This window comes from Bufo gargarizans, chromosome 2, assembly GCF_014858855.1.
Source record: "Bufo gargarizans isolate SCDJY-AF-19 chromosome 2, ASM1485885v1, whole genome shotgun sequence".
In the NCBI taxonomy this organism is placed as follows: Eukaryota; Metazoa; Chordata; class Amphibia; order Anura; family Bufonidae; genus Bufo; species Bufo gargarizans.
In genome coordinates, this window is record NC_058081.1 from 486,330,827 (window position 1) to 486,357,021 (window position 26,195).

At 43.9% G+C, this 26,195-nt stretch overlaps 2 protein-coding genes across 2 annotated transcripts in view; one reads left to right on the top strand and one right to left on the bottom strand.

The window, feature by feature from the left end:
* Positions 1 to 4,475: 4,475 nt before the first annotated feature.
* Positions 4,476 to 24,998, bottom strand: ATOX1 (antioxidant 1 copper chaperone). Its single transcript, XM_044281177.1, has 4 exons — positions 24,831 to 24,998; positions 11,295 to 11,370; positions 7,179 to 7,337; positions 4,476 to 4,754 (listed from the first exon to the last, which is right to left on the bottom strand). Exons 1-3 carry the CDS (start codon positions 24,996 to 24,998, stop codon positions 7,210 to 7,212), a joined length of 372 nt encoding a protein of 123 aa, XP_044137112.1. The 3' UTR covers positions 4,476 to 4,754; positions 7,179 to 7,209.
* G3BP1 (G3BP stress granule assembly factor 1) overlaps positions 24,947 to 26,195 on the top strand; it is a 40,858-nt gene continuing 39,609 nt past the window's right edge. The window contains exon 1 of the mRNA XM_044281175.1: positions 24,947 to 25,062. Coding sequence (XP_044137110.1) covers positions 24,983 to 25,062 — 80 coding nt within the window. The 5' untranslated portion in view covers positions 24,947 to 24,982. The remainder of the gene's footprint in view (positions 25,063 to 26,195) is intronic.

Genomic DNA, 26,195 nt, shown 5'->3' on the forward strand with positions numbered 1-26,195 from the left:
CTGTAAACTACAGAATTAGGGCCATAAATAATGAGTTTTGTTTGGCTGTTAACCCTTGCTTTGTAACTGGAAAAAAAAAAATTAAAATGGAAAATCTGCCAAAAAAGTGAAATTTGGAAACTCTCTCTATTTTCCATTAAATCTTGTGCAACACCTAAAGGGTTAACAAAGTTTGTAAAATCAGTTTTGAATACCTTGAGGGGTGTAGTTTCTTAGATGGGGTCACTTTTATGGAGTTTCTACTCTAGGGGTGCATCAGGGGGCTTCAAATGGGACATGGTGTAAATAAACCAGTCCAGCAAAATCTGCCTTCCAAACACAAAACGGCGCACCTTTCACTCTACGCCCCGCTGTGTGGCCGTACAGTAGTTTACGGGCACATATGGGGTGTTTCTGTAAACAGCATAGTCAGGGCAATAAAGATACAGTCTTGTTTGGCTGTTAACCCTTGCTTTGTTAGTGGAAAACATGGGTTTAAATGGAAAATTAGGCAAAAAAAAAATGAAATTCTCAAATTTCATCCCCATTTGCCAATAACTCTTGTGCAACACCTAAAGGGTTAACGACGTATGTAAAATCAGTTTTGAATACCTTGAGGGGTGTAGTTTATAGAATGGGGTCATTTTTGGGTGGTTTCTATTATGTAAGCCTTGCAAAGTGACTTCAGACCTGTAGTGGTCGCTAAAAATTGGATTTCTGAAAAATTTTAAGATTTGCTTCTAAACTTCTAAGCCTTGTAACATCCCCAAAAAATAAAAAATCATTCCCAAAATAATTCAAACATGAAGTAGACATATGGAGAATGTAAAGTCATCACAATGTTTGGGGGTATTACTATGTATTACTGAAGTAGAGAAACTGAAACTGAAATTTGTTTTTCCAAATTTTTGGTAAATTATGTATTATTTTGTGCAAAAAAAATATACATTTTTGACTTCATTTTACCAGTGTCATGATGTGACGAAAAAACAATCTCAGAACTGCCTGGATAAGTCAAAGCGTTTTAAAGTTATCAGCACTTAAAGTGACAGTGGTCAGATTTGCAAAAAATGGCCTGGTCCCTAAGGGGTTAATAGAAGGCGGGGCAAACCAAGTAGCCGGGGTCAACAATACCATAGTGTAAAATACCATCCCAGCAGAACCAAATAACACAGTGTGCACAATATACTCCCCCAAAAGCTGGCCCTCTGTGGTGGCCATCAATAGTTACCATCTTCTGTCCTCCTCCTCCAGTTGTCTTTGATAAAGATATGGAGTAGGGAGTTAGGAGGTGAGGTGCTGGCCACAGCAGTTGAATTCAGGAGGACATGTGCGCACTGATGGCCACTGTTGCTGTCTGTTTGCCTACCACCACGTTCTGCACCACTGCTGCTGCAGCATGTATCATGCCACCAATGCCTCAATAGTCCATTTACGTGTATACAGTTTCCACACGGTTGAAATGTGAATTTTTTTTTTTTTTGGTCAATTTTTACATAATCACTGAATCAATCCCATTTTCTCACAGCTCAGGCTGATTGCAATGAATACACATTGCCTAGCTACTGGTGCCCCATCTTGCCAATATTCCTGTCAGACTAACATCATGTTCTGTACGGCTGCTACTGCAACCTGCATCATGCCACTTGCCAATCATTACGTTCCCCAAATACACCTTTTTTTTTTATCCCATAATAGTGTGTGTTTAACCCCTTCAGGACCCTGCTATTTTTGGAAATATGACATGTCACTTTGGAACGCCTTTACTTATCCAAGCCATTCTGAGACTGTTTTCTCATGACACATTGTACTTCATGATAGTGGTAAATTTCAGTCAATATTTTTCAATTTTTATTTTAAAAAAGAAATACCAAAATAAAAATAAAAAAAGGAAAAATTCACAACTTACAAATTTCTATTTCTCTGCTTTTAAAACAGATAGTGATACCTCATATAATAGTTATCGATTTACATTTCCCATATGTCTACTTCATGTTTGGATCATTTTGTGAATGCCATTTTATTTTTTGGGGACCTTAGAAGGCTTAGAAGTTTAGAAGCCAATCTTGAAATTTTTCCCAAAATTTCAAAAACCCACAATTAAGGACCAGTTCAGGTCTGAAGTTACTTTGTGGGGCTTACATAATAGAAACCACCCAAAAATGACCCCATTTTAGAAACTACACCCCTCAAGGTATTCAAAACTGATTTTACAAACTTTGATAACCCCTCTGGTGTTCCACAAGAATTAAAGGAAAATGTAGATGAAATTTCAGAATTTTACTTTTTTGGGAAGATTTTCCATTTTAATCTATTTTTTCCAGTAACAAAGCAAGGGTTAACAGCCAAACAAAACTCAATATGTATTACCCCGATTCTGTAGTTTTCAGAAACACCCCATCTGTGATCGTAAAATGCTGTTCGGGCTCATGGCAGGGAGCAGAAGGAAAGAAGAGCCATATGGTTTTTGGAGGGCAGATTTCACTGGGATAAATTTTAATTTGCCATGTCAAGTTTGAAGACACCATGATGCACCTCTAGAGTAGAAACTCAAAAAGGTGACCACATTTTGGAAATTACGGGATAAGGTGGCAGTTTTGTTGGTACTATGATTGTTATTGCCGCGTCCGTAACAACCTGCTGTATAAAAATATCATATAAACTAACCCCTCAGGTGGACACCGTAAAAAAATAAGACAGTTGTCCAAAAAAACTTTGGCTTTCAGAATATGGAGACACAAAAAAAAAAAATGTTTTTTTTCAAAAATGTTTTATTATGTAAAACGGAAACAAACATTATAATTTGGTATTGTCGCATGTGTAACAAACTGCTCTATAAAAAAATATCAGTCAGATGAACATATATACATATATTACACTTTTTGTGAGGCAAAGTTACAAAAAATAGCTGTTTTGCCACTGCTTTAATTTTTGGGTTATTAACAATGGTTATCTGACTGATATTTTTTTATAGAGCAGTTTGTTACACATGCGACAATACCAAATTATAATTTGTTTGTTTCTGTTTTACATAATAAAACATTTTTGAAAAAAAACATTTTTTTTTTTTGTGTCTCCATATTCTGAAAGCCAAAGTTTTTTTGGACGACTGTCTTTTTTTTTTTACGGTGTCCACCTGAGGGGTTAGTTTATATGATATTTTTATACAGCAGGTTGTTACGGACGCGGCAATAACAATCATATTTTTCGCCCTATAAGACGCACCAGCCCATAAGATGCACCTAGGTTTTTGAGGAGGAAAATAATAAGAAAAAAATATTTGAACCAAAAGGTGTGCTTTCGGTGGGTTTTGAACTTATGGTGGTCTGTGGATGACACTATTATGGGGGCATCTGGGGATGGCACTGTTATGGCAGCGTAACTCACTAAGTCACGCGCCTGCTTCATTCATAAAGTGGGCGGAGCAGGCGCGTGACAGAGTGTTACGCTGCTGGCTCCCGCCGACTCGCCCGGCCTCCTGCCTGCTATGGAAGTTAGTAGTAAGTACTGTACTACAGCCTGGATTGGAGATGAATTAACATTGCCTATATGATTACTACAGTGAGCGGGCCCGGTGTAGTAGAACACAGTTACTGCACTGGGCCCCGCTGCCATTACAAAACAAGATGCGGCCCCTAGTCCCTCCTCCTTCCCGCTGATACACACACTGGACGCGATGTATCAGTGTGAAATTGCAGCATTCGCCCCATAAGACGCAGTGCTATTTTCCCCCCAACTTTTGGAGGGGGGGGGGGGAGAGTGAGTCTTATAGGGCGGAAAATACGGTACTTTTTTTTATTTAAGTTTTACCCAATAAAAGCATTTGTGAAACCCAAAAATGTTTTAAAAGCCATAGTTTTTTTATTTTTTCCCCCGATTGTTTTATGTAGGGGCTCATTTTTGCGGGATGAGGTGATGGTTTTATGCATTTTATTTTGGTAAAGGGCCTTTTTTTTAACCTGAAACATTATTTTATTTTTTATTATGAAAAACGCTTAAACTTTTTATTTTTGTCCCACTCTGTGACTTAACTTCTGGGGGTCTGATCCCATTTCCAATGCATTACAATACATTCTGTGTTGTAGTACATTGCATGTCAGCTGACTGTATGCTGACAGCCAGCCTGTGAGACCCAGCCTAAGGGGCTGGATCTCACAGGCTTCCGTATAAGGCAAGGCATCGGGCTGCCTTCTCTGCCATTGGGTCTCCGTCCCTGCAGCGCGGACACCTGATGGAGATGCGGAGGGCACCCCTACCCTCCGCAAATCCTCTGCATGCCGCGGTCAGCTTTGTGCGTTTACCCATAGGTATGTTATTGCATTCAGAGCTTAGGGAGGGAAAATTTTTTTATAGAAAATAAGCGAAAAGATATAACAAGTTTTCCTAGGAGGCTAGAGGGGGATATATACCAACTTTTAGGGCAATTGGAGAAACTTCGGTATGGCCCGAAAAATTCGGCGAAACAGACCCAAAATGAATCTCGACTGGTTCGTTAATCTCTATACAGAATTATTTTATTAGGACAACAGGCGCTGTATGTATTTATTACATTCTAGTGACTGGAAAACAAATATCAAAGACAGAAAACAGAGGCACTTAAAATCCATTTCCGCTGCTCATGACCCAATGTCCCTAATAATCTGATTATCTAAAATTCTGATACATGAACGAGATACTAGAGATAAAGACATTCCCCGGCTCATGCTCCACAGTCTCTTCATAAGGGATGGGATGTATGGGTTCTATCTCTACCCAAGCGCAGTTTATTCTTTGATCTGAAAGATAAAAATTCATAAATTAAAATCGATTTAAAGAATTGGAGTAAAAAAATATAGGACAAATGAAAAAGCAAAAAGCCTGAAATGCTATAATATGTAGCTGCAATAACCAATATAAGATCACAAGCACAACGGACCTCCTGGCCAAAACAGCATCCGCGCCATCTGGTGGTTAGCTGTAAACACTGCAACCTTTGGGAACAAAGAAAAATATCTAGATGCCATTTAGGAGCTTCAACTGTGGACAAATGGAAGTACAGGTCCTTCTAAAAAGAATTAGCATATTGTGATAAAGTTCATTATTTTCTGTAATGTACTGATAAACATTAGGCTTTCATATATTTTAGATTCATTACACACAACTGAAGTAGTTCAAGCCTTTTATTGTTTTAATATTGATGATTTTGGCATACAGCTCATGAAAACCCAAAATTCCTATCTAAAAAAATTAGCATATCATGAAAAGGTTCTCTAAACGAGCTATTAACCTAATCATCTGAAAAGATTCCTGAGGCTTTTAAGAACTCCCAGCCTGGTTCATTACTCAAAACCGCAATCATGGGTAAGACTGCCGACCTGACTGCTGTCCAGAAGGCCATCATTGACACCCTCACGCAAGAGGGTAAGACACAGAAAGAAATTTCTGAACGAATAGGCTGTTCCCAGAGTGCTGTATCAAGGCACCTCAGTGGGAAGTCTGTGGGAAGGAAAAAGTGTGGCAGAAAACGCTGCACAACGAGAAGAGGTGACCGGACCCTGAGGAAGATTGTGGAGAAGGACCGATTCCAGACCTTGGGGGACCTGCGGAAGCAGTGGACCGAGTCTGGAGTAGAAACATCCAGAGCCACCGTGTACAGGCATGTGCAGGAAATGGGCTACAGGTGCCGCATTCCCCAGGTCAAGCCACTTTTGAACCAGAAACAGCGGCAGAAGCGCCTGACCTGGGCTACAGAGAAGCAGCACTGGACTGTTGCTCAGTGGTCCAAAGTACTTTTTTCGGATGAAAGCAAATTTTGCATGTCATTCGGAAATCAAGGTGCCAGAGTCTGGAGGAAGACTGGGGAGAGGGAAATGGCAAAATGCCTGAAGTCCAGTGTCAAGTACCCACAGTCAGTGATGGTCTGGGGTGCCATGTCAGCTGCTGGTGTTGGTCCACTGTGTTTTATCAAGGGCAGGGTCAATGCAGCTAGCTATCAGGAGATTTTGGAGCACTTCATGCTTCCATCTGCTGAAAAGCTTTATGGAGATGAAGATTTCATTTTTCAGCACGACCTGGCACCTGCTCACAGTGCCAAAACCACTGGTAAATGGTTTACTGACCATGGTGTTACTGTGCTCAATTGGCCTGCCAACTCTCCTGACCTGAACCCCATAGAGAATCTGTGGGATATTGGGAAGAGAAAGTTGAGAGACGCAAGACCCAACACTCTGGATGAGCTTAAGGCCGCTATCGAAGCATCCTGGGCCTCCATAACACCTCAGCAGTGCCACAGGCTGATTGCCTCCATGCCACGCCGCATTGAAGCAGTCATTTCTGCAAAAGGATTCCCGACCAAGTATTGAGTGCATAGCTGAACATAATTATTTGAAGGTTGACTTTTTTGTATTAAAAACACTTTTCTTTTATTGGTCGGATGAAATATGCTAATTTTTTTAGATAGGAATTTTGGGTTTTCATGAGCTGTATGCCAAAATCATCAATATTAAAACAATGAAAGGCTTGAACTACTTCAGTTGTGTGTAATGAATCTAAAATATATGAAAGTCTAATGTTTATCAGTACATTACAGAAAATAATAAACTTTATCACAATATGCTAATTATTTTAGAAGGACCTGTATATAGATCTCCAAATCCACTGTGGTTCCCTCAGATTTCCATTGTCCTTGATGGGCAGAATATCATTGGACCCAAGTCAACTGTGATCACACATTGGGATCTGTTGAAAATGGACCCTTCACAGATCCTATAAAGACAGAACCTTGACCTGAAGTAAACAGAGTCTAAGATAACACCTAAGTCTACACCTCAGAGTACTCAAAGCTAGTGATGCAAACTGAGCTCCAGAAATAGTGGAATATTTTGCATCACCAGCTCTAGGTATTTTCTGAACAGTAGACTGTCCCTAGAGTGGCATATCTTCTACACTTGAAGGTCTGCTGTGAAGCTCTATGAGGATGACCGATATCAGCCTGGTCCTGTGCTTCTGCAATCAATTTTCAGACAACGATGAAAGGTAGATGTACATGGATGTATCTGGATGGAGGCAAGACCCCTTCATCAGGTACATGACTGGTAGAAGTTAGGGTGAGGGCACATAGCCCTTCTCATCATACGTATGACATAGATCTAGAGATCATAATACGTTTTTACTTTATAAGCGATCACATTTTTATGTTTGAGGTGGTGTAAAAAATATACCATTGAAAATGACCGTTCTTCCTATGCCATGCTATTTGGAAGATAAGTGTCTGGCTTCTTTTCCGGTCTTCTTTAGGGTCTCCAGCAATTGGTCCACGGAATGATTATCAGACTGGATCACCACCTTCTTATTCGGCAAATCAATTTCATACTGAACATCTGAAGGACAAACAACTTCAATCAACCTGAAATTCTTACATTAGTGGTACAATGAATAGTGCCAATGTGGCGTATATAATATGTGGTCAATTAACGGCAACAATAATGGATTTATTTCAAGCGTACGTCTACCTTTGAGCATTGCATAGTTCATACATAGATATAATCCACAAATTCAGTAACGATTCATTTTATAATATAATCAGTTTTTCCAATACAGAGCTCCTGAAAATATATGGATTTATAATGAGATGCTGGTTGCTTTCAGTAATCTGCACCAAGGGTGGGCCCGAGCGACTCTGCTCTCTAGCTCCTCCTGCTTCATCTACCAGCCCCCTTCCCCTTCTTATATGACAGGTCCAGGCTTCTGTATCATCTCATCAACTAAGGTGAGGGAGATGCTGGCACAGGGCCTACATGATATAATAATTCGGGCCCTTGGAGATAAAATGTTATACAACTGTTAAGTCTGAAAAGACGCAAGGAAAGTCCAGCTTCCAATAAACTGACGTTTTATTCAAATGGAAGGAAAAAAAAACAATGAGTACAGACTGTTACACCATCTACACGTTTTGGACTGTTACATCTGGACCCTTACTCATGATAAAGTGCTAACATTAAAGGGGTTGTGCAGGCAGTTTATATTGATGACCTATCGTCAGGATAGGTCATCAATATCTAATTGTCTGGGGTCTGACTACCGGCACCCCCACCAATCAGCTGTTTGAAGAGGAAGCAGTGCTCTCATGGAGTGCTGCTTCCTCTTCATTACACTGCCCGCCGTCTCCCTTGCAGCGGCGGTGTAGTGTAATGACAAGTACTAGTTCCATGGAGAGAGTACTTGTAATTACACTACACCGACGAGACGAAGAGCAGTGTAATGAAGAGGATGTAGTGTCGGATCCCCACTAATCAGATAATAATGACTTATCCAGAAGGTAGGTCATTAAAATATACTGCCTGCACAACCCCTTTAACAAGACACAAATATATACTAGTGAATAGCCAATAAAAGCAGAGATCACGTGCTGAGACATACAGAGGTGTGCGATTAAGACACATCTGTTTTAGGGCTTACAATGGAACAAATATTTAACACTATAATTCGTGTCAAAGACAGCAGAGTTCATTAGTGGATTAGAGGATTTTAGTTTAAAGCAAGCAAATTAAATCTATGTTTTATATGTTAATTTCGGATATCATCTCTGTAGTAACCTATTTTCAATCAGTGCCGCCTCTTTAAGAAAGCTGACGTCCTCCGAACAATAACGACATGCATGGATCATCTCCCCTACTGGTACATTGTGGACTAAATGTTTCCACAAGTGTTAATTTCTTCTGCATATCCTACATTTACATCTGACAGATGGCTGAGAAGGAGAGTATTCACTAAAGGCCATTTACACTGCCTGATGTAGCAAGCGCCTGCTCGTCAGTGGAGGAGACTGCTGCAATTACATGCAGCGATCTCTAATGCCATCACTCGTCCCCATACTGAATCATTGTTTGCTGGCAGCAGATGCTGTTTAGACATTGGGATCTGCTGCCGGCAAATAGTGATTTAGGTGATCGCACCAAAGATCCTATTACCCCTACTCACAGTGATCACGTAAGTATGATTCCCTCTGCAGGTCCAGCCACGCTGGGGAGTGTGCCCAAGAGTCTCCAGTATGAACAACCTCTTTAAAGGGCTTAATATTGATGACCTATCCTCAGGACCCCCACCAATCAGCTGTTTAAAGAGGAGGCAGCGTCTATACGAGCATGCTTGCCCTTTATTACACTGCGCATACATGCAGTGTAATGACAAGCACTCACTCTATTCAAGTCAATGGAGAGAGTGCTTGTAATTACACTTCACCACCGCTCCACAGGAGACGAGACGTAGTGTAATGACGAGGAAGAGGTGCCCACATGGAGTGCTGCCCTCTCGTCTCACAACTGATTGGCGCGAGTGCCGGGTGTCGGACCCCCGCCGATCTGATATTGATGACCTATCCTGAGGATAGAGCATCAATATTAATAGGTGGACAGCCACTTTAAGGAGGACCTTTCACCAGTTTGTACTTTAGAAAAGCGATATCTCATTGTAGCCCATGTTCAATAGATGTGATATTGCAAAAAAAAAATCTTGATTCGCTCCTCTGCTGCGCCCCTCGTTCTGTTTAGGCGCAGTGTATGCTAATAGCATCGGAACACCAGGGAGGAGACATCAGCTTTTCTCCGTGGGCGTTTCTTCTATCTGGCTGTGGCGCTGTCCAATCACAGCGGAGCGCGTCAAAGCCATTGAGAAAAAAACTGCTCACCTTCTCCCTGGCTGTGATTGGACAGCGCCACAGCCAGATAGAAGAAATGCCCACGGAGAAAAGCTGATGTTTCCTCCCCGGTGTTCTGATGCTATTAAATTAGCATACAGCGCGCCTAAACAGAACGAGGGGCACATCGGCGCAAGTGAGGAGCGGAACAAGAAACAATATTTGCGCTATCACATCTACTGAACATGGGCTACAGAGTGAGGTATCGCTTTTCTAAAGTACAAACTGGTGAAAGGTCCTCTTTAAGGGCTATGTACAACTTTGGAGGCAATTTTATTTATTATTGCATGGTACTTATTTTTAGCTAAAATCTTTTTTTCAATTGGTCTTTATTAAAAATATGGAATCCTTTTATGTGTACATAAAAGATTCTGTAGGCGCAGCCTGTGGATTTTCTGTCTATTCCGTCATTTGGGGAGCAGATGGACTCCTTATATCTGCTCTCTGATATTATAAATACTCATTATATTATAGTTCTTATCTTACTGATAAGAACATGGCAAGTGTTTATGACCTCTTAGTAGATTAGAGATAAGGTTTATTAGATGACCAAAAGTACCAGTCACACAGCTAGAAAAACAGTTAACCCTTTGTGACAGAATGGCTTAATATTTTTAATAAAGGCCAATTAAAAATATATGATTTTAGCCAAAAATGAGTAAAATGCAATCATAAACAAAAATTGCCTACGAAGGTGTCCCATCTTCACTAAGCCCTGGCCCTCAGCCATTCCCTTGCCGAAAATGTAGGAAATTAACCCCTCTGTTCTAAGTATGTTTTCTACAAGACTGTAGCTTTCAGAAACCTGCTGAAAATCCTGCCGAATGGCAAACAGCGGAGATGAGCTTAACTCCTGTGTACTATGATCACTCATTTTTAGGTTTAGCGCTCCTTTTTTTTACTTGTGTATTATCTATATTCCTTTAAGATTAGTAATATTGTTACATCTTTGTGACATGGCATTCATTTTTCTTTGCACTCTCCTGGTTAATTGAGCACCATATGATTTCCTATAGTTTTATTGTTAAAGAACTGGTATAGCTGGTTTGGCGCTTTAAGTGACATTTAATAGAGCGTTATTCCCTGGCTGTCCTTTCATCTTGTTTTTGGCAGTGAGTTTTATTTTTTTACATAATCACAACTTCCCCAATAATATTTAAAACGGTCAGCCAAACGTAAAGATCGGAGTGACTTACACAAGAAAGAAAGAAAATGGCGGCTTAGTCACAAAATGTTGCTTCCCTTCTGAGCAGAGAAGTTATTGTGGCCTTGTTCAGTATGTGGGAGGAGATCAGGACACTACATTATCAGACAAAGCTGACTGTAACTCACTTACCAATTGCTGGGATTTCCCGCTCTAAATGAGACAGACAGAACTGCTTATGCCAGGTTTGGTCACAGAGCGGTTCATATGACTGCTGCAAATTGAATCAATTATTGATAAAACCTGACAGTTTTGGGGGTAGTGAGTAGTTCTCATTACATTTAAGTTGACTTTCTGAGGGGACAGTTTTTATATTTAACACCCCTTTAAACAGATCAGTCCTTGGTTGGGGTGTACGGAGATGTCGCATGATCTAACAATGGACAACTTTCCACACAACAAATCAAGCATGTGTACATAAATTATAAGACTTCTTACCTCCAAGCCGAGAAAGTACGCGGGTCACAGCATCTGAACAGCCCGTACAGGTCATGTTCACGAAGAACTCTTCTTTCTGAAGGAAAATCAGAAATAATCATTAACAACAAACGGTGCACCATACAACCGCTGTGACTAGTATACATACTACTTCTATTATAGAAGTAAAGGCAATTAATACCTTCCGTTTATTTACAGCAAGTATCCATGTGCCACGTTTCAGCTCAATCTAAAGTCCCGTTCGATAATGTATTTATTAAAGGGATTCTGCCACCAGGATTATCGATATAGTGATATTTATATGTGCCCATTAGTCTCCATGCAGCGTTTACAATGTGTTTATGCTCTGTGTGTGTGAGATTCTTATAAAAATCGATCTTATTGATATGTAAATCACCTCTGTCAGATGCCCAAGGGGTTGCCCCACGATATGTTGGAGCCCAGCCGCGCCCATCGATCCGGAGCCCAGCACCGCCTACCACTTAATTTATTCACTCCACTATCCCTGGCGTCAGTTCTTCTCAGTGCCGTAGTCTTGCGCAAGCGCAGTGGACATACTGGCATCGACTTCGACAAGTCAACTGCGCATGCGCCGGCTCCCTCGTCGGAGCCGGTAGTCCGCATGGGCGCAAGCTACAGTGTCCACTGCGCCTGCGCGAGATTACGGCACTGAGAAGAACTGACATCAGGGATAGTGAAGTGAATAAATTAAGTGGTAGGCGGTGCTGGGCTCCGGATCGATAAGATCGATTTTTATAAGAATCTAACACACACAGCATAAACAGAGGGATCATTAAAACACTGAATAGAGACTAATGGGCACATATAAATATCGCTATATCGATAATCCTGGTGACAGAATGCCTTTAAAAGGGACTGACCACTTTATGACTACTGTTGACCAATGTAATTGTAAGATGCCTATATGGAACTTACTAATATAGCCTTTGTTGATATTCTGGGACCGTTGCTATATTTAATAAGCCATGTTCCCTTTTGTGCTGTCTGCATAGAAGTCCTGTCCATAAGATGGCCGCTGATGGAGGGTCATGTGACCAGATACATCACTCAGTCCCCTCCATTTTAGCATACTGCACCTGTACTAAACTCCCAACAGTGGAAGTACAGATGGCAGGTGCAGTGTATTTGAATGGAGGAGACCGAGTGATTTGTCTGGTCAGCAGCCATCTTGTCCAGGATCTCTCTGTAGACAGCACAAAAGACAATGGGCATATCTTATGAAATACAGAAAATGGCACAGAATAGCAACAAAGCCTATATCAGCGACAGGAGTGGATTGGGAACTTAAAGTGGCCCTGGAAAATATACTAAAAGTGGCTCCATGATGTAGGTGGGTTCAAACTAACTAAAGGCAGGCAAACACAAATAGGCAGGGATAACAGAAGTAGGAGCAATACCATACAGCCCCTGCAGAACCAAATACCACAGTGCAGCACAAAATGATGCCGCCCTTGCCACAGTATTAACTTTATCACTATCCTGAGGATGACAATACAGTTGAATTCAGGAGGGCACCTGCAAATACTGGCAAAGTGCATAAATACCTGATGCTCCTTCCATTAATTAATGCTGAGAGCATCAGATTGTTATGCACCCAGTTGACAGCTGTGAGGAAGGCTCGGAGAGCCACTTGGGTATCGGCCCCCCGGATAATTTCACTGTAGGGTCTACGGCTAGGCCAACCCTGGTTAGCAAGCACCAGATAGTCAACTTAAAAACACTGATCAATAGTAACCTGAAAGTTGCCCACTCCTTTAACCACTTCAGCCCCGCTAGGTGAAACCCCCTTCATGACCAGGCCACTTTTTACACTTCTGCACTACACTACTTTCACCGTTTATCGCTCGGTCATGCAACTTACCACCCAAATGAATTTTACCTCCTTTTCTTCTCACTAATGGAGCTTTCATTTGGTGGTATTTTATTGCTGCTGACATTTTTACTTTTTTTGTTATTAATCAAAATGTAACGATTTTTTTGCAAAAAAATGACATTTTTCACTTTCAGCTGTGAAATTTTGCAAAAAAAACGACATCCATATATAAATTTTTCGCTAAATTTATAGTTCTACATGTCTTTGATAAAAAAAAAATGTTTGGGCAAAAAAAAAATGGTTTGGGTAAAAGTTATAGCATTTACAAACTATGGTACAAAAATGTGAATTTCCGCTTTCTGAAACGGCTCTGATTTTCTGAGCACCTGTCATGTTTCCTGAGGTTCTACAATGCCCAGACAGTACAAACACCCCACAAATGACCCCATTTCGGAAAGTAGACACCCTAAGGTATTCGCTGATGGGCATAGTGAGTTCATAGAACTTTTTATTTTTTGTCACAAGTTAGCGGAAAATGATGATGATTTTTTTTTTTTTTTTTTTTTCTTACAAAGTCTCATATTCCACTAACTTGCGACAAAAAATAAAAAATTCTAGGAACTCACCATGCCCCTCACAGAATACCTTGGGGTGTCTTCTTTCCAAAATGGGGTCACTTGTGGGGTAGTTATACTGCCCTGGCAATTTAGGGGCCCAAATGTGTGAGAAGAACTTTGCAATCTAAATGTGTAAAAAATGACCGGTGAAATCCAAAAGGTGCACTTTGGAATATGCGCCCCTTTGCCCACCTTGGCAGCAAAAAAGTGTGACACATCTGGTATCGCCGTACTCAGGAGAAGTTGGGGAATGTGTTTTGGGGTGTCATTTTACATATACCCATGCTGGGTGAGAGAAATATCTTGGCAAAAGACAACTTTTCCCATTTTTTTTATACAAAGTTGGCATTTGACCAAGATATTTTTCTCACCCAGCATGGGTATATGTAAAATGACACCCCAAAACACATTGCCCAACTTCTCCTGAGTACGGCGATACCAGATGTGTCACACTTTTTTGCTGCCAAGGTGGGCAAAGGGGCACATATTCCAAAGTGCACCTTTCGGATTTTGCAGGGCATTTTTTACACATTTTGATTGCAAAGTTCTTCTCACACATTTGGGCCCCTAAATTGCCAGGGCAGTATAACTACGCCACAAGTGACCCCATTTTGGAAAGAAGACACCCTAAGGTATTCCGTGAGGGGCACTGCGAGTTCCTAGAATTTTTTATTTTTTGTCACAAGTTAGCGGAAAATGATGATTTTTTTTTTTTTCTCTTTTTTCCTTACAAAGTCTCATATTCCACTAACTTGCGACAAAAAATAAAAAATTCTAGGAACTCGCCATGCCCCTCACGGAATACCTTGGGGTGTCTTCTTTCCAAAATGGGGTCACTTGTGGGGTAGTTATACTGCCCTGGCAATTTAGGGGCCCAAATGTGTGAGAAGTACTTTGCAATCAAAATCTGTAAAAAATGACCGGTGAAATCCGAAAGGTGCACTTTGGAATATGTGCCCCTTTGCCCACCTTGGCATCAAAAAAGTGTCACACATCTGGTATCGCCGTACTCAGGAGAAGTTGGGGAATGTGTTTTGGGCTGTCATTTTACATATACCCATGCTGGGTGAGAGAAATATCTTGGCAAAAGACAACTTTTCCAATTTTTTTATACAAAGTTGGCATTTGACCAAGATATTTTTCTCACCCAGCATGGGTATATGTAAAATGACACCCCAAAACACATTGCCCAACTTCTCCTGAGTACGGCGATACCAGATGTGTCACACTTTTTTGCTGCCAAGGTGGGCAAAGGGGCACATATTCCAAAGTGCACCTTTCGGATTTTGCAGGGCATTTTTTACACATTTTGATTGCAAAGTTCTTCTCACACATTTGGGCCCCTAAATTGCCAGGGCAGTATAACTACCCCACAAGTGACCCCATTTTGGAAAGAAGACACCCCAAGGTATTCCGTGAGGGGCACTGGCGAGTTCCTAGAATTTTTTATTTTTTGTCGCAAGTTAGTGGAATATGAGACTTTGTAAGGAAAAAAGAAAAAAAAAAGAAAAATCATCATTTTCCGCTAAATTGTGACAAAAAATAAAAAATTCTAGGAACTCGCCGTGCCCCCACACGGAATACCTTGGGGTGTCTTCTTTCCAAAATGGGGTCACTTGTGGCGTAGTTATACTGCCCTGGCAATTTAGGGGCCCAAATGTGTAAGAAGTACCTTGAAATCAAAATGTGTAAAAAATGGCCTGCGAAATCTGAAAGGTGCCCCTTTGCCCACCTTGGCTGCAAAAAAGTGTCACACATCTGGTATCGCCGTACTCAGGAGAAGTTGGGGAATGTGATTTGGGGTGTCATTTTACATATACCCATGCTGGGTGAGAGAAATATCTTGGCAAAAGACAACTTTTCCCATTTTTTTTATACAAAGTTGGCATTTGACCAAGATATTTCTCTCACCCAGCATGGGTATATGTAAAATGACACCCCAAAACACATTGCCCAACTTCTCCTGAGTACGGCGATACCAGATGTGTGACACTTTTTTGCAGCCTAGATGCGCAAAGGGGCCCAAATTCCTTTTAGGAGGGCATTTTTAGACATTTGGATCCCAGACTTCTTCTCACACTTTCGGGCCCCTAAAAAGCCAGGGCAGTATAAATACCCCACATGTGACCCCACTTTGGAAAGAAGACACCCCAAGGTATCCAATGAGGGGCCTGGCGAGTTCCTAGAATTTTTTTTTTTTTGCATAAGTTAGCGGATATTGATTTTTTTTGTTTTTTTTTCTCACAAAGTCTCACTTTCCGCTAACTTAGGACAAAAATTTCAATCTTTCATGGACTCAATATGCCCCTCACGGAATACCTTGGGGTGTCTTCTTTCCGAAATGGGGTCACATGTGGGGTATTTATACTGCCCTGGCTTTTTAGGGGCCCTAAAGCGTGAGAAGTCTGGAATATAAATGTCTAAAAATGTTTACGCATTTGGATTCCGTGAGGGGTATGGTGCGTCCATGTGAGATTTTATTTTTTGACACAAGTTAGTGGAATATGAGACTTTGTAAGAAAAAACGAAAACAAAAACAAACAAAAAATTTCCGCTAACTTGTGCCAAAAAAAATGGCTGAATGGAGCCTTACCAGGGGGGGAGTGATCAATGACAGGGGGGTGATCACCCATATAGACTCCCTGATCACCCCCCTGTCATTGATCACCCCCCCTGTAAGGCTCCATTCAGACATCCGCATGATTTTTTACGGATCCATGGATACATGGATCGGATCCACAGAACGCATGCGGACGTCTGAATGGAGCCTTACAGGGGGGTTATCAATGACAGGGGGTGATCAGGGTAATCAGGGTGATCACCCCCCTGTCACTGATCACCCCCCCTGTAAGGCTCCATTCAGACATCCGCATGATTTTTTACGGATCCATGGATACATGGATCGGATCCACAAAACGCATGCGGACGTCTGAATGGAGCCTTACAGGGGGGTTATCAATGACAGGGGGTGATCAGGGTAATCACCCCCCTGTCACTGATCACCCCCCTGTAAGGCTCCATTCAGACATCCGCATGATTTTTTACGGATCCATGGATACATGGATCGGATCCACAGAACGCATGCGGACGTCTGAATGGAGCCTTACAGGGGGGTTATCAATGACAGGGGGTGATCAGGGTAATCAGGGTGATCACCCCCCTGTCACTGATCACCCCCCCTGTAAGGCTCCATTCAGACGTCCGCATGATTTTTTACGGATCCATGGATACATGGATCGGATCCACAGAACGCATGCGGACGTCTGAATGGAGCCTTACAGGGGGATTATCAATGACAGGGGGTGATCAGGGTGATCACCCCCCTGTCACTGATAACCCCCCCTGTAAGGCTCCATTCAGACGTCCGCATGAGTTTTACGGATCCATGGATACATGGATCGGATCCGTAAAAATCATGCGGACGTCTGAATGGAGCCTGACAGGGGGGTGATCAATGACAGGGGGTGATCAGGGAGTGTATATGGGTGATCACCCCCCTGTAAGGCTCCATTCAGACGTCCGCATGATTTTTAGGGATCCATGGATACATGGATCGGATCCGTAAAAATCATGCGGACGTCTGAATGGAGCCTTACAGGGGGGTTATCAATGACAGGGGGTGATCAGGGTAATCAGGGTGATCACCCCCCTGTCACTGATCACCCCCCCTGTAAGGCTCCATTCAGACGTCCGCATGATTTTTACGGATCCATGGATACATGGATCGGATCCGTAAAAATCATGCGGACGTCTGAATGGAGCCTGACAGGGCGGTGATCAATGACAGGGGGTGATCAGGGAGTGTATATGGGTGATCACCCGCCTGTCATTGATCACCCCCCTGTAAGGTTCCATTCAGACGTCCGCATGATTTTTACGGATCCATGGATACATGGATCGGATCCGTAAAAATCATGCGGACGTCTGAACGGAGCCTGACAGGGGGGTGATCAATGACAGGGCGGTGATCAATGACAGGGGGGTGATCAATGACAGGGGGGTGATCAGGGAGTTTATATGGGGTGATCAGGGGTTTATAAGGGGTTAATAAGTGACCGGGGGGGGGGGGTGTAGTGTAGTGTGGTGTGGTGTGGTGTTTGGTGGGACTGTACTGACCTACCTGAGTCCTCTGGTGGTCGATCCTAACAAAAGGGACCACCAGAGGACCAGGTAGGAGGTATATTAGACGCTGTTATGAAAACAGCGTCTAATATACCTGTTAGGGGTTAAAAAATTCGGATCTCCAGCCTGCCAGCGAGCGATCGCCGCTGGCAGGCTGGAGATCCACTCGCTTACCTTCCGTTCCTGTGAGCGCGCGCGCCTGTGTGCGCGCGTTCACAGGAAATCTCGCGTCTCGCGAGATGACGCGCCGATGCGTCCAGGAGGAGAAAAGCAACCACCTTCCGGACGCATCGGCGCGTTAGGCGGTCCGGAGGTGGTTAAAGGGGTTGTCCGGGTTCAGAGCTGAACCCGGACATACCCTTATTTTCACCCCGGCAGCCCTCCTGAGCCTGGCATCGGAGCATCTCATGCTCCGATGCGCTCCCGTGCCCTGCGCTGGATCGCGCAGGGCACAGGCTCTTGTGTTTATAATAACACACTGCCGGGCGGTAACTTCCGCCCAGCAGTGTGTTCGGTGACGTCACCGGCTCTGAGGGGCGGGCTTTAGCTCTGCCCTAGCCGTTTTACTGGCTAGGGCAGAGCCAAATCCCGCCCATCAGTGCCGGTGACGTCACCGGGGTTCCTGTCAGCCCCATAGAGAGCCCCGGTATGTCACCGGAACTCAGAAAAATGCCTTTGCCCTGCGCGATTTAGCGCAGGGCAAAGTCAGGGGGGCTGCCGGGGTGAAAATGGAGGGATGTCCAGGTTCAGCTCTGAACCTGGACAACCCCTTTAAGTATTGTCCATAGTTTTTTCTCAGTATTAGGTGACAAGACCTAAAACCCTCACGACAAACACCATCATGTAAGAGTTCGAAATAGGCACCCAGACCCTAAACACAGGACTGGACATAAGGCACGCAGCAGAACCCCTGTTTTTACTCCCCCAACTGATCATCCCAAACAGGGTTTATGCAGGCAGGAAAGGACAATATTGTTTTGAACGAACACTGTTCGGGGGCATTTTTTAGGCTGTCATTAGGATACAGCCACAATTTTGTCTGGTCTTGTTTTAAAGCTGATAATCTATATTTTAAACAAGACCAAAATGGTGTCACAAGTCCTGATAAATTGCAGCTCTTAGAAATGGGTCCCAGTGAAAGCTGTATATACCAGCAGCTTTCATTCCCAACTTGATTTCTAATAGCTCTATCTCTCCATGTATCTCACCTAGCACTGTGATCTTGTACTTGTTTAAAAGCTTAAATTGTCAGTTTTTCAATAAGGAAAAAATATGGGGGATTCAGCCCGCACAACCCCTAGCAGGTGCAGATTGCTATGGCGAAATACAGATACAAACGCAAAAACACAAATGCAATCGCACTCTGCAAACCAGCACTCTGCCCTGCCTTTATGCTGGATGTTGAATAAGGCATTGGTGTACATTTTGGCCAAAGCGTAATAAGCCACTCACCACGTCAAGGTCGCCTTAATGAGTGGTCCCTAACACTAGTTCCTACCTTTTATGGGCCATGACAGCCACACAAAGTCCAGGAAGCGCAGGTACAGCATGCACGCCAAGCACACTCTGCTTTTAACCCCGTCCGGTGCCATTACAGCTTTCATCGGATCCAGGGATGCAAGTACCAACATGCATGCTGAGCCCACTATATACTTCTCCTGGAGCCTAATGGCTACTGGTAGGTGCTATATAAGCAGACTCAGTTTTATACTGACTTTAAAACCAGCCTCCAGGGCATACTAACTGGTCAGGTGTGCATGGCTGCATGGAGATCGCCACGCCTCCAATATATACTACAAAGAAAAAATATGGGGGATTCAGCCCGCACAACCCCTAGCAGGTGCAGATTGCTATGGCGAAATACAGATACAAACGCAAAAACACAAAATGCAATCACACACTGCAACCAGCACTCTGCCCTGCCTCTATGCTGGATGTTGAATAAGGCATTGGTGTACAATTTGGCCAAAGCGTATTAAGCCACTCACCTCGTCAAGGTCGCCTTAATGAGTGGTCCCTAACACTAGTTCCTACCTGTTATGGGCCATGACAGCCACACAAAGTCCAGGGAGGAGTTTTCCAATAAGACAGACTTGCATCTGTGAGTGCTACTCATCCTGAGATAAGAATAATTCAAGTAGGCCTCCCTCCCATGCCTTCAGCTGGCTATGATCTCAGCCAACCTGGAGGAGGGGAGGAAGTGGGAAGTGTTCACAGGCTGGAGGAAAAGAGAGTCTGTCTCCCTGTTTTACTTGTACATGCCCCAGGAGGAGGATTACTATGTATGTTCTGTGCATGTTATAAATCTCCCTTAACCCCTCCATCAAAATCTCCATTAAAAAAGGGACATTTTCGGGAGCATTTTTACAATTGAGAAGCGACTGATGGGCAGTTAATATGGATTCAGCTATAAGGGATAAAGGAAATAGTGTAATAAAGGAACATAGAGGCTGAATATAATTATGTGATACTGTACACTGTAGATATGGGTATGTATTTTATTACCCGTTTACTTTTTATTGTTGTATGTTTTTATATTGATATGTGGGAGGCATCTAGTGGTGTTGGATTGTTTTTAGGGAATCAAACCTGCCGTGTTTTGAGGCATGCTAGACGCCCCTGACGAAGCATAATTGCGAAACCCGGGTCGGGCAGCGTGGCGATTTTATCTTTGTGATATGCCTTTTGCAAGTGGATGCTTGTGAGTGTAATACATTTATTTTATTTGAAATGGACGAGGAGGTGCTTCACTATCTTGCGACCCCTTGGCATTCTACAGGTTGTGTGGATTAGGGGAGAAGTTTCTGTGGAATCTATCTTTTTTTTCCTATACAAAAAAGGAGCCTTATGGTGTAAAGAGGGATCCCAGAAAATCTGCAGCGCGATCCTATACAAGAAATACAATGGATTCAGCTATGTCTGTTCAGAACTAGAATAGGCTGTTGAAATGTAACTAATGTCCTCTCAGTGGGTTCAAAGTTCTTAAACCAATGTACTATGTATGCAATAAGTGCAAACACAGACACATCGTCAGAGGAGTTCTCGTCATCCATATTGCTGGCATACGACTAGGAAAAGATGCCAATGTCCTATCATATAACCCTCACGATTGCTAGAAGGAGATGACAATGGCTTTAGCAGTGCTGCATGCCACACTGTCTCCTGGAGACTAAGCTTTCGGCGGGCACAATGCATCTTCAATGGCTAGGTGAAGGAGACACCCCCTGAGAAACGTGGCCATCACCTCCCCCCTATACCAATGCTATTGATTAGCATACAAAGGGCCAAACAGAATAGAGGGCACAAGGGAGCAGCAGATCAGTAAAAAAAAAAAAAAATTGCACGATGATATCTCTTGATCTTGGCCTACAACATGAGGTATTGGTTTTAAGGTACTTTCACACTAGCGTTGTTTGATTCCGGCAGGCAGTTCCGTTGTATGCAAACGTATGTAATTTTTTATGACTGGTTAGGCATTTTTCAGACTGATCAGGATCCTGATCAGTCTGAAAAATGCATTGCAATACCGGATCCGTTTTTCTGGTGTCAGGCAAAACGGATCCAGTATTTAATTTTTTTTCACATTTTTAAAGGTCTGAACATGCGCAGACCGGAATAACGGGTCCGTCAATGCAGCTATTTGAATGCCGAATCCGGCACTAATACATTGCTCCTATGGAAAAAATAAAAAATACGGAATCGGCATTCAGGCAAGTGTTTGGATGTACCCTACAATCCTAAAAGTCTGAGAGTCACTGGTCCATACAGGTGAAATGTAGCGGCAAAGGCCTGGGTCCAGCAGTCATTCTGTACCGTTATATACTTTATGGCTGTTTTTCTTACTTGCCCATAAAACTATAAAACATGTTTTTATGAGAAATAAGACCAGGGCTACACTGCGACTTTTTGTAGCAATCGACAGTTTAACTACTAAGTGAAAGCTGCAAGGAATACATTAAGTTGAGTGCAATCTTGTGGACTGCAGCGGTCACTTAATAGTTAAAGGGGTTCTGCACTTTGTTTAAACTGATGATCTTTCCTCTGGATAGATCATCAGCATCTGATCGGCGGGGGTCCGACACCCAGGACCCCCGCCGATCAGCTGTTTGAGAAGGCAGTGGCGCTCCAGCAGCGCCGCGGCCTTCTCACTGTTTACCGCTGGCCCAGTGACGTCACGACTAGTATCAACTAGCGTGGGCGGGGCTAAGATCTGTTCACTTGAATGGAGCTTAGCCCCGCCCAGGCCAGTGATACTAGTCGTGATGTCACTGGGCCGGCGGTAAACAGTGAGAAGGCCGTGGCGCTGCTGGAGCGCCGCTGCCTTCTCAAACAGCTGATCGGCGGGGGTCCTGAGTGTTGGACCCCCGCCGATCAGATGCTGATGATCTATCCAGAGGATAGATCATCAGTTTAAACAAACTGCAGAACCCCTTTAATATCAATCAGCAGCCCTACAAAAAGTCCCAGGCCTAAAACAAGTCCGGGCGCCGAGCAGCCATCCAAGGCACTGGAAAATCTCTGCATGGATAGATGGAAACCTGGTCACCAACCATGACATGTCTCACCAATGGTCGAGGAGATAGTCAGAAACATGTATTTTTGGTGGGTGGTCCAGGTCTCTAAAGCCAGAGCCATAGAACATATATGACCTGGACATTGGGGCAGCTAGATGTCTGGTCCTCCAATGTCAAAGACAGCGGAGAGATAAGACAGAAGAGGGTTTCAGCCCCAGACCATAAAAAAAAAAAAAAAAATAGACAAAATAAATAACCCACCCAAAATAAAACCTGTGCCCCACGGACGTCATTGCAATACTGCTAACCCCTTATTACCCAAAAGTGGACATGTAATATATCAAAAATATTGTTAGTCAATGATGAAACCAAAAAACCTCCTCCCATGCCATGGTTGAACTTGTCGAGAGACGTCTCTTATTTTTTTAACCATACTATGTAAAAAATATATATATATTTAATTTTACTTTTATTATTTCATTTTTTTCAATTTATAAGACAAAAATTTTAAAAAAATATATAATATATTGTATATAAAAAAAAAAACATATTGCTAGCCTGACAAATAAATAATACAGCCTGACAGTGGAGCTGGACGCAATACAGCAGAATGGCTCTTTTGTATGGGCAATGGGCACTTATCATTTGCTATTGACTTCTGAAACCTCGGGTGACCAGCTGGCATCTGGCTATATGCAGGCGGTGCTGCAGGAGATATGTAGCACTAGGAGCTGGCCACTAAAATGACCACGGTCAGGAGAGACCAGAGCAAGACATGAGCTCTCTGCCCTAGGTAATAGAAGGGGGTCCTACGCTGAGGGCCCCTCTCCACAACACCCATATGCTCTGCTCTAGGTAATAGAAGGGGGTCCTATGCGGAGGACCCCTCTCCACAACACCCATATGCTCTCTGCTCTAGGAAATGGAAGGGGGTCCTACGTGGAGGGCCCCTCTCCACATCACCCATATGCTCTCTGCTCTAGGTAATAGAAGGGGGTCCTACGTGGAGGGCCCCTCTCCACATCACCCATATGCTCTCTGCTCTAGGTAATAGAAGGGGGTCCTATGCAGAGGGCCCCTCTCCACAACACCCATATGCTCTCTGCTCTAGGTAATAGAAGGGGGTCCTACGCGGAGGGCCCCTCTCCACAACACCCATATGCTCTGCTCTAGGCAATAGAAGGGTGTCCTACGTGGAGGGCCCCTCTCCACAACACCCATATGCTCTGCTCTAGGTAATAGAAGGGGGTCCTACGTGGAGGGCCCCTCTCCACAACACCCATATGCTCTCTGCTCTAGGTAATAGAAGGGGGTCCTACGCGGAGGGCCCCTCTCCACAACACCCATATGCTCTGCTCTAGGCAATAGAAGGGTGTCCTACGTGGAGGGCCCCTCTCCACAACACCCATATGCTCTGCTCTAGGCAATAGAAGGGGGTCCTACGCGGAGGGCCCCTCTCCACAACACCCATATGCTCTGCTCTAGGCAATAGAAGGGGGTCCTACGTGGAGGGCCCTTCTCCACAACACCCATATGCTCTGCTCTAGGTAATAGAAGGGGGTCCTACGTGGAGGGCCCCTCTCCACAACACCCATATGCTCTCTGCTATTCCCAGAAGCCCCATAGCGGTGGCCACGTGCTCTTCATTCACTGCTATGGGACTTCTGAAAAGAGCAGAGCATGCTTGCCTCCTGATGACTGGAGCGCACAATGCATGCGGCACGGTAGCCTCTTTTTCACTTTGGGGGCCCCGATCTGGAGATAGGAGTGGGTCTCAGAGGTGGGAACCTGCACCTATTTGACATTGATGGCATATGCTAGTGATAGCGCCAGTCCCTCAATGACGTGTTGACACAGAGGCATGTGACCGCCGCAGCTGATAACTGGCTGCAGTGGTGGCCCTTATAATTCAAAATAAAGCACTAATTTCCATGAGCAAAGCCGCTCCGAGGGGGAGGGGGTCACGTAGTCCTGAAGTTTAGCTGCGTTTCGGAAAGCTGGGACATGTTGCACATCGCTTGGAGCTGCGACCACCTCCCGTGTCCATGAATCGGTGGTCACATGGGGTAAAAGGACTTGGCGTTTTGGAGTATCGATGGTCAAGTGAGTGAAAGGGGCTGGCATACTACAAAGGCAGGTGGGGAGCGGAGTGGAAAGTAAAGAGGGGGATATCTAAGCCAGGATCTGAACCAGTGACGCACCAACACAAGGGACTGGGTGGTAGCTCCCTACTGTCTCAACCTCCATCTTTGCTAATAGAAACCATTTACTTGCACATGAATAATGGCCATGGTATCTGTGCCTCTGGAAAACGTCTTTTCTAATATACAGATGTAGCAGAGGGGAGTTTGTCAACAGGAAGAGCTATAGGTAACCCTGCTACAGTACACTAGCTGAGGTAAAATCCCAACCTCCGCTCTGCTGGGTGGATAGAAGGCGGCGGACTTACCGGCATGGCTGGCTGCAGGCTGATGACGGGTGTCTGTGTGGAAGGGAAGCCGTGCACAAGGCCGGCCCCGCTTCCTGTCTCCTCGGGCAGAGGAGGAGCAGCTCTCTCCCCCTCTCTCTCCGGGTCTGCGCTGGGGAAGCCGCACGCACGACATGATGCTGCTGCCATCTTCTGGTGTGCATGGTCACAGAGAGGACAGCACAGTCCTCATCATGGGGGAGCCCAGCACAGAGTATGTACCGCACCTTCCTGCTTATTACTCGGGGCCTGTGGCACTGCTGGCATGGCCGCTGTGCAGGGGGCAGAAGCAAGCCTTCCGGGTCATGGACGGAAGAGCCATAGCAGACCCTTGTAGAGAACTTTATATGTATGTTATACAGTGTGTGACTGGCTATGCCATGGGGGCACCTGAGGGGCTCTGTCACGTCAAGATTTGTCGCACTTTTAACTTATATGTTGGAGAAAAAGAGTCCTGTGAAAACATATATATTTCTTTACAATGGCACCGTATAGTGACTGAGAAGTGTGACGTGAACACTTGTCACGTGATAGTTAAGGCACAACTACACTGCAACATTTGTCGCGCGACATTTTGTTGCACCAATGTCGCACGACAATTTTTATAATGGCAGTCTATGGTGTCGCACTGCAGCATGCAACATGCTGCGACGCGACAGTCGCAGAAAAATCCATCTCGAATGGATTTTTTGCGACTGGCGTCGCAGTGCGACACCGTAGACTACCATTATAAAAATTGTCGCGCGACAAATGTAGACCTAGCCTTAGGCCTCTTTCACACGACCGTATGGCTTTTTCAGTGTTTTGCAGTCCGTTTTTCTGTTTTAGTTGTGTTTCCGGTTTTCCTTATGGCATATACAGAAATTACATAGAAAAAATTGGGCTGGGCATAAAATTTTCAATAGATACGGATGCATTTCCGTATGTTTTCCTTTTTAAAAAATTTTTTTGGGGCGGACTTGAATGAAGCCACGGAACGTGATTTGCAGGCAATAATAGGACAGGTTCTATCTTTCAACGGAGTGGAAATACGGAAAGGGAATGCATATGGAGTACATTCAGTTTTTTTTTTTTTTTTTGCTGAACCATTGAAATGAATACGGTCCATATACGGAACCATATGGAAGGCAAAAAACAGCCCGTAAACGGGGAAAAAAACGGTTGTGTGAAAGAGGCCCAAGACACCAACATGAGGGTTGTGTCACACTATAGCGTGTTGTTGTCCTGGCATTCACCTTCCAGTGTGCTAAAAACCGCAGCAACTTAAGTTTTTTTAGAGCGTTCAGTAAATGCACGCTATGGTACGTGCTGACTTTGCCATGGTCACGTGGCCTTTTTTTCCATGCA

Excerpts from the sequence above, each read along its gene's own strand:
- ATOX1 (XM_044281177.1), bottom strand. The coding sequence starts at position 24,998 with ATGGCAGCAGCATCATGTCGTGCGTGCGGCTTCCCCAGCGCAGACCCG. Across the intron at positions 11,371-24,830 it reads GCCTGCAGCCAGCCATGCCG|AAAGAAGAGTTCTTCGTGAA; the intron begins GTAAGTCCGCCG and ends ATTTTCCTTCAG. Across the intron at positions 7,338-11,294 it reads CGTACTTTCTCGGCTTGGAG|ATGTTCAGTATGAAATTGAT; the intron begins GTAAGAAGTCTT and ends TTTGTCCTTCAG.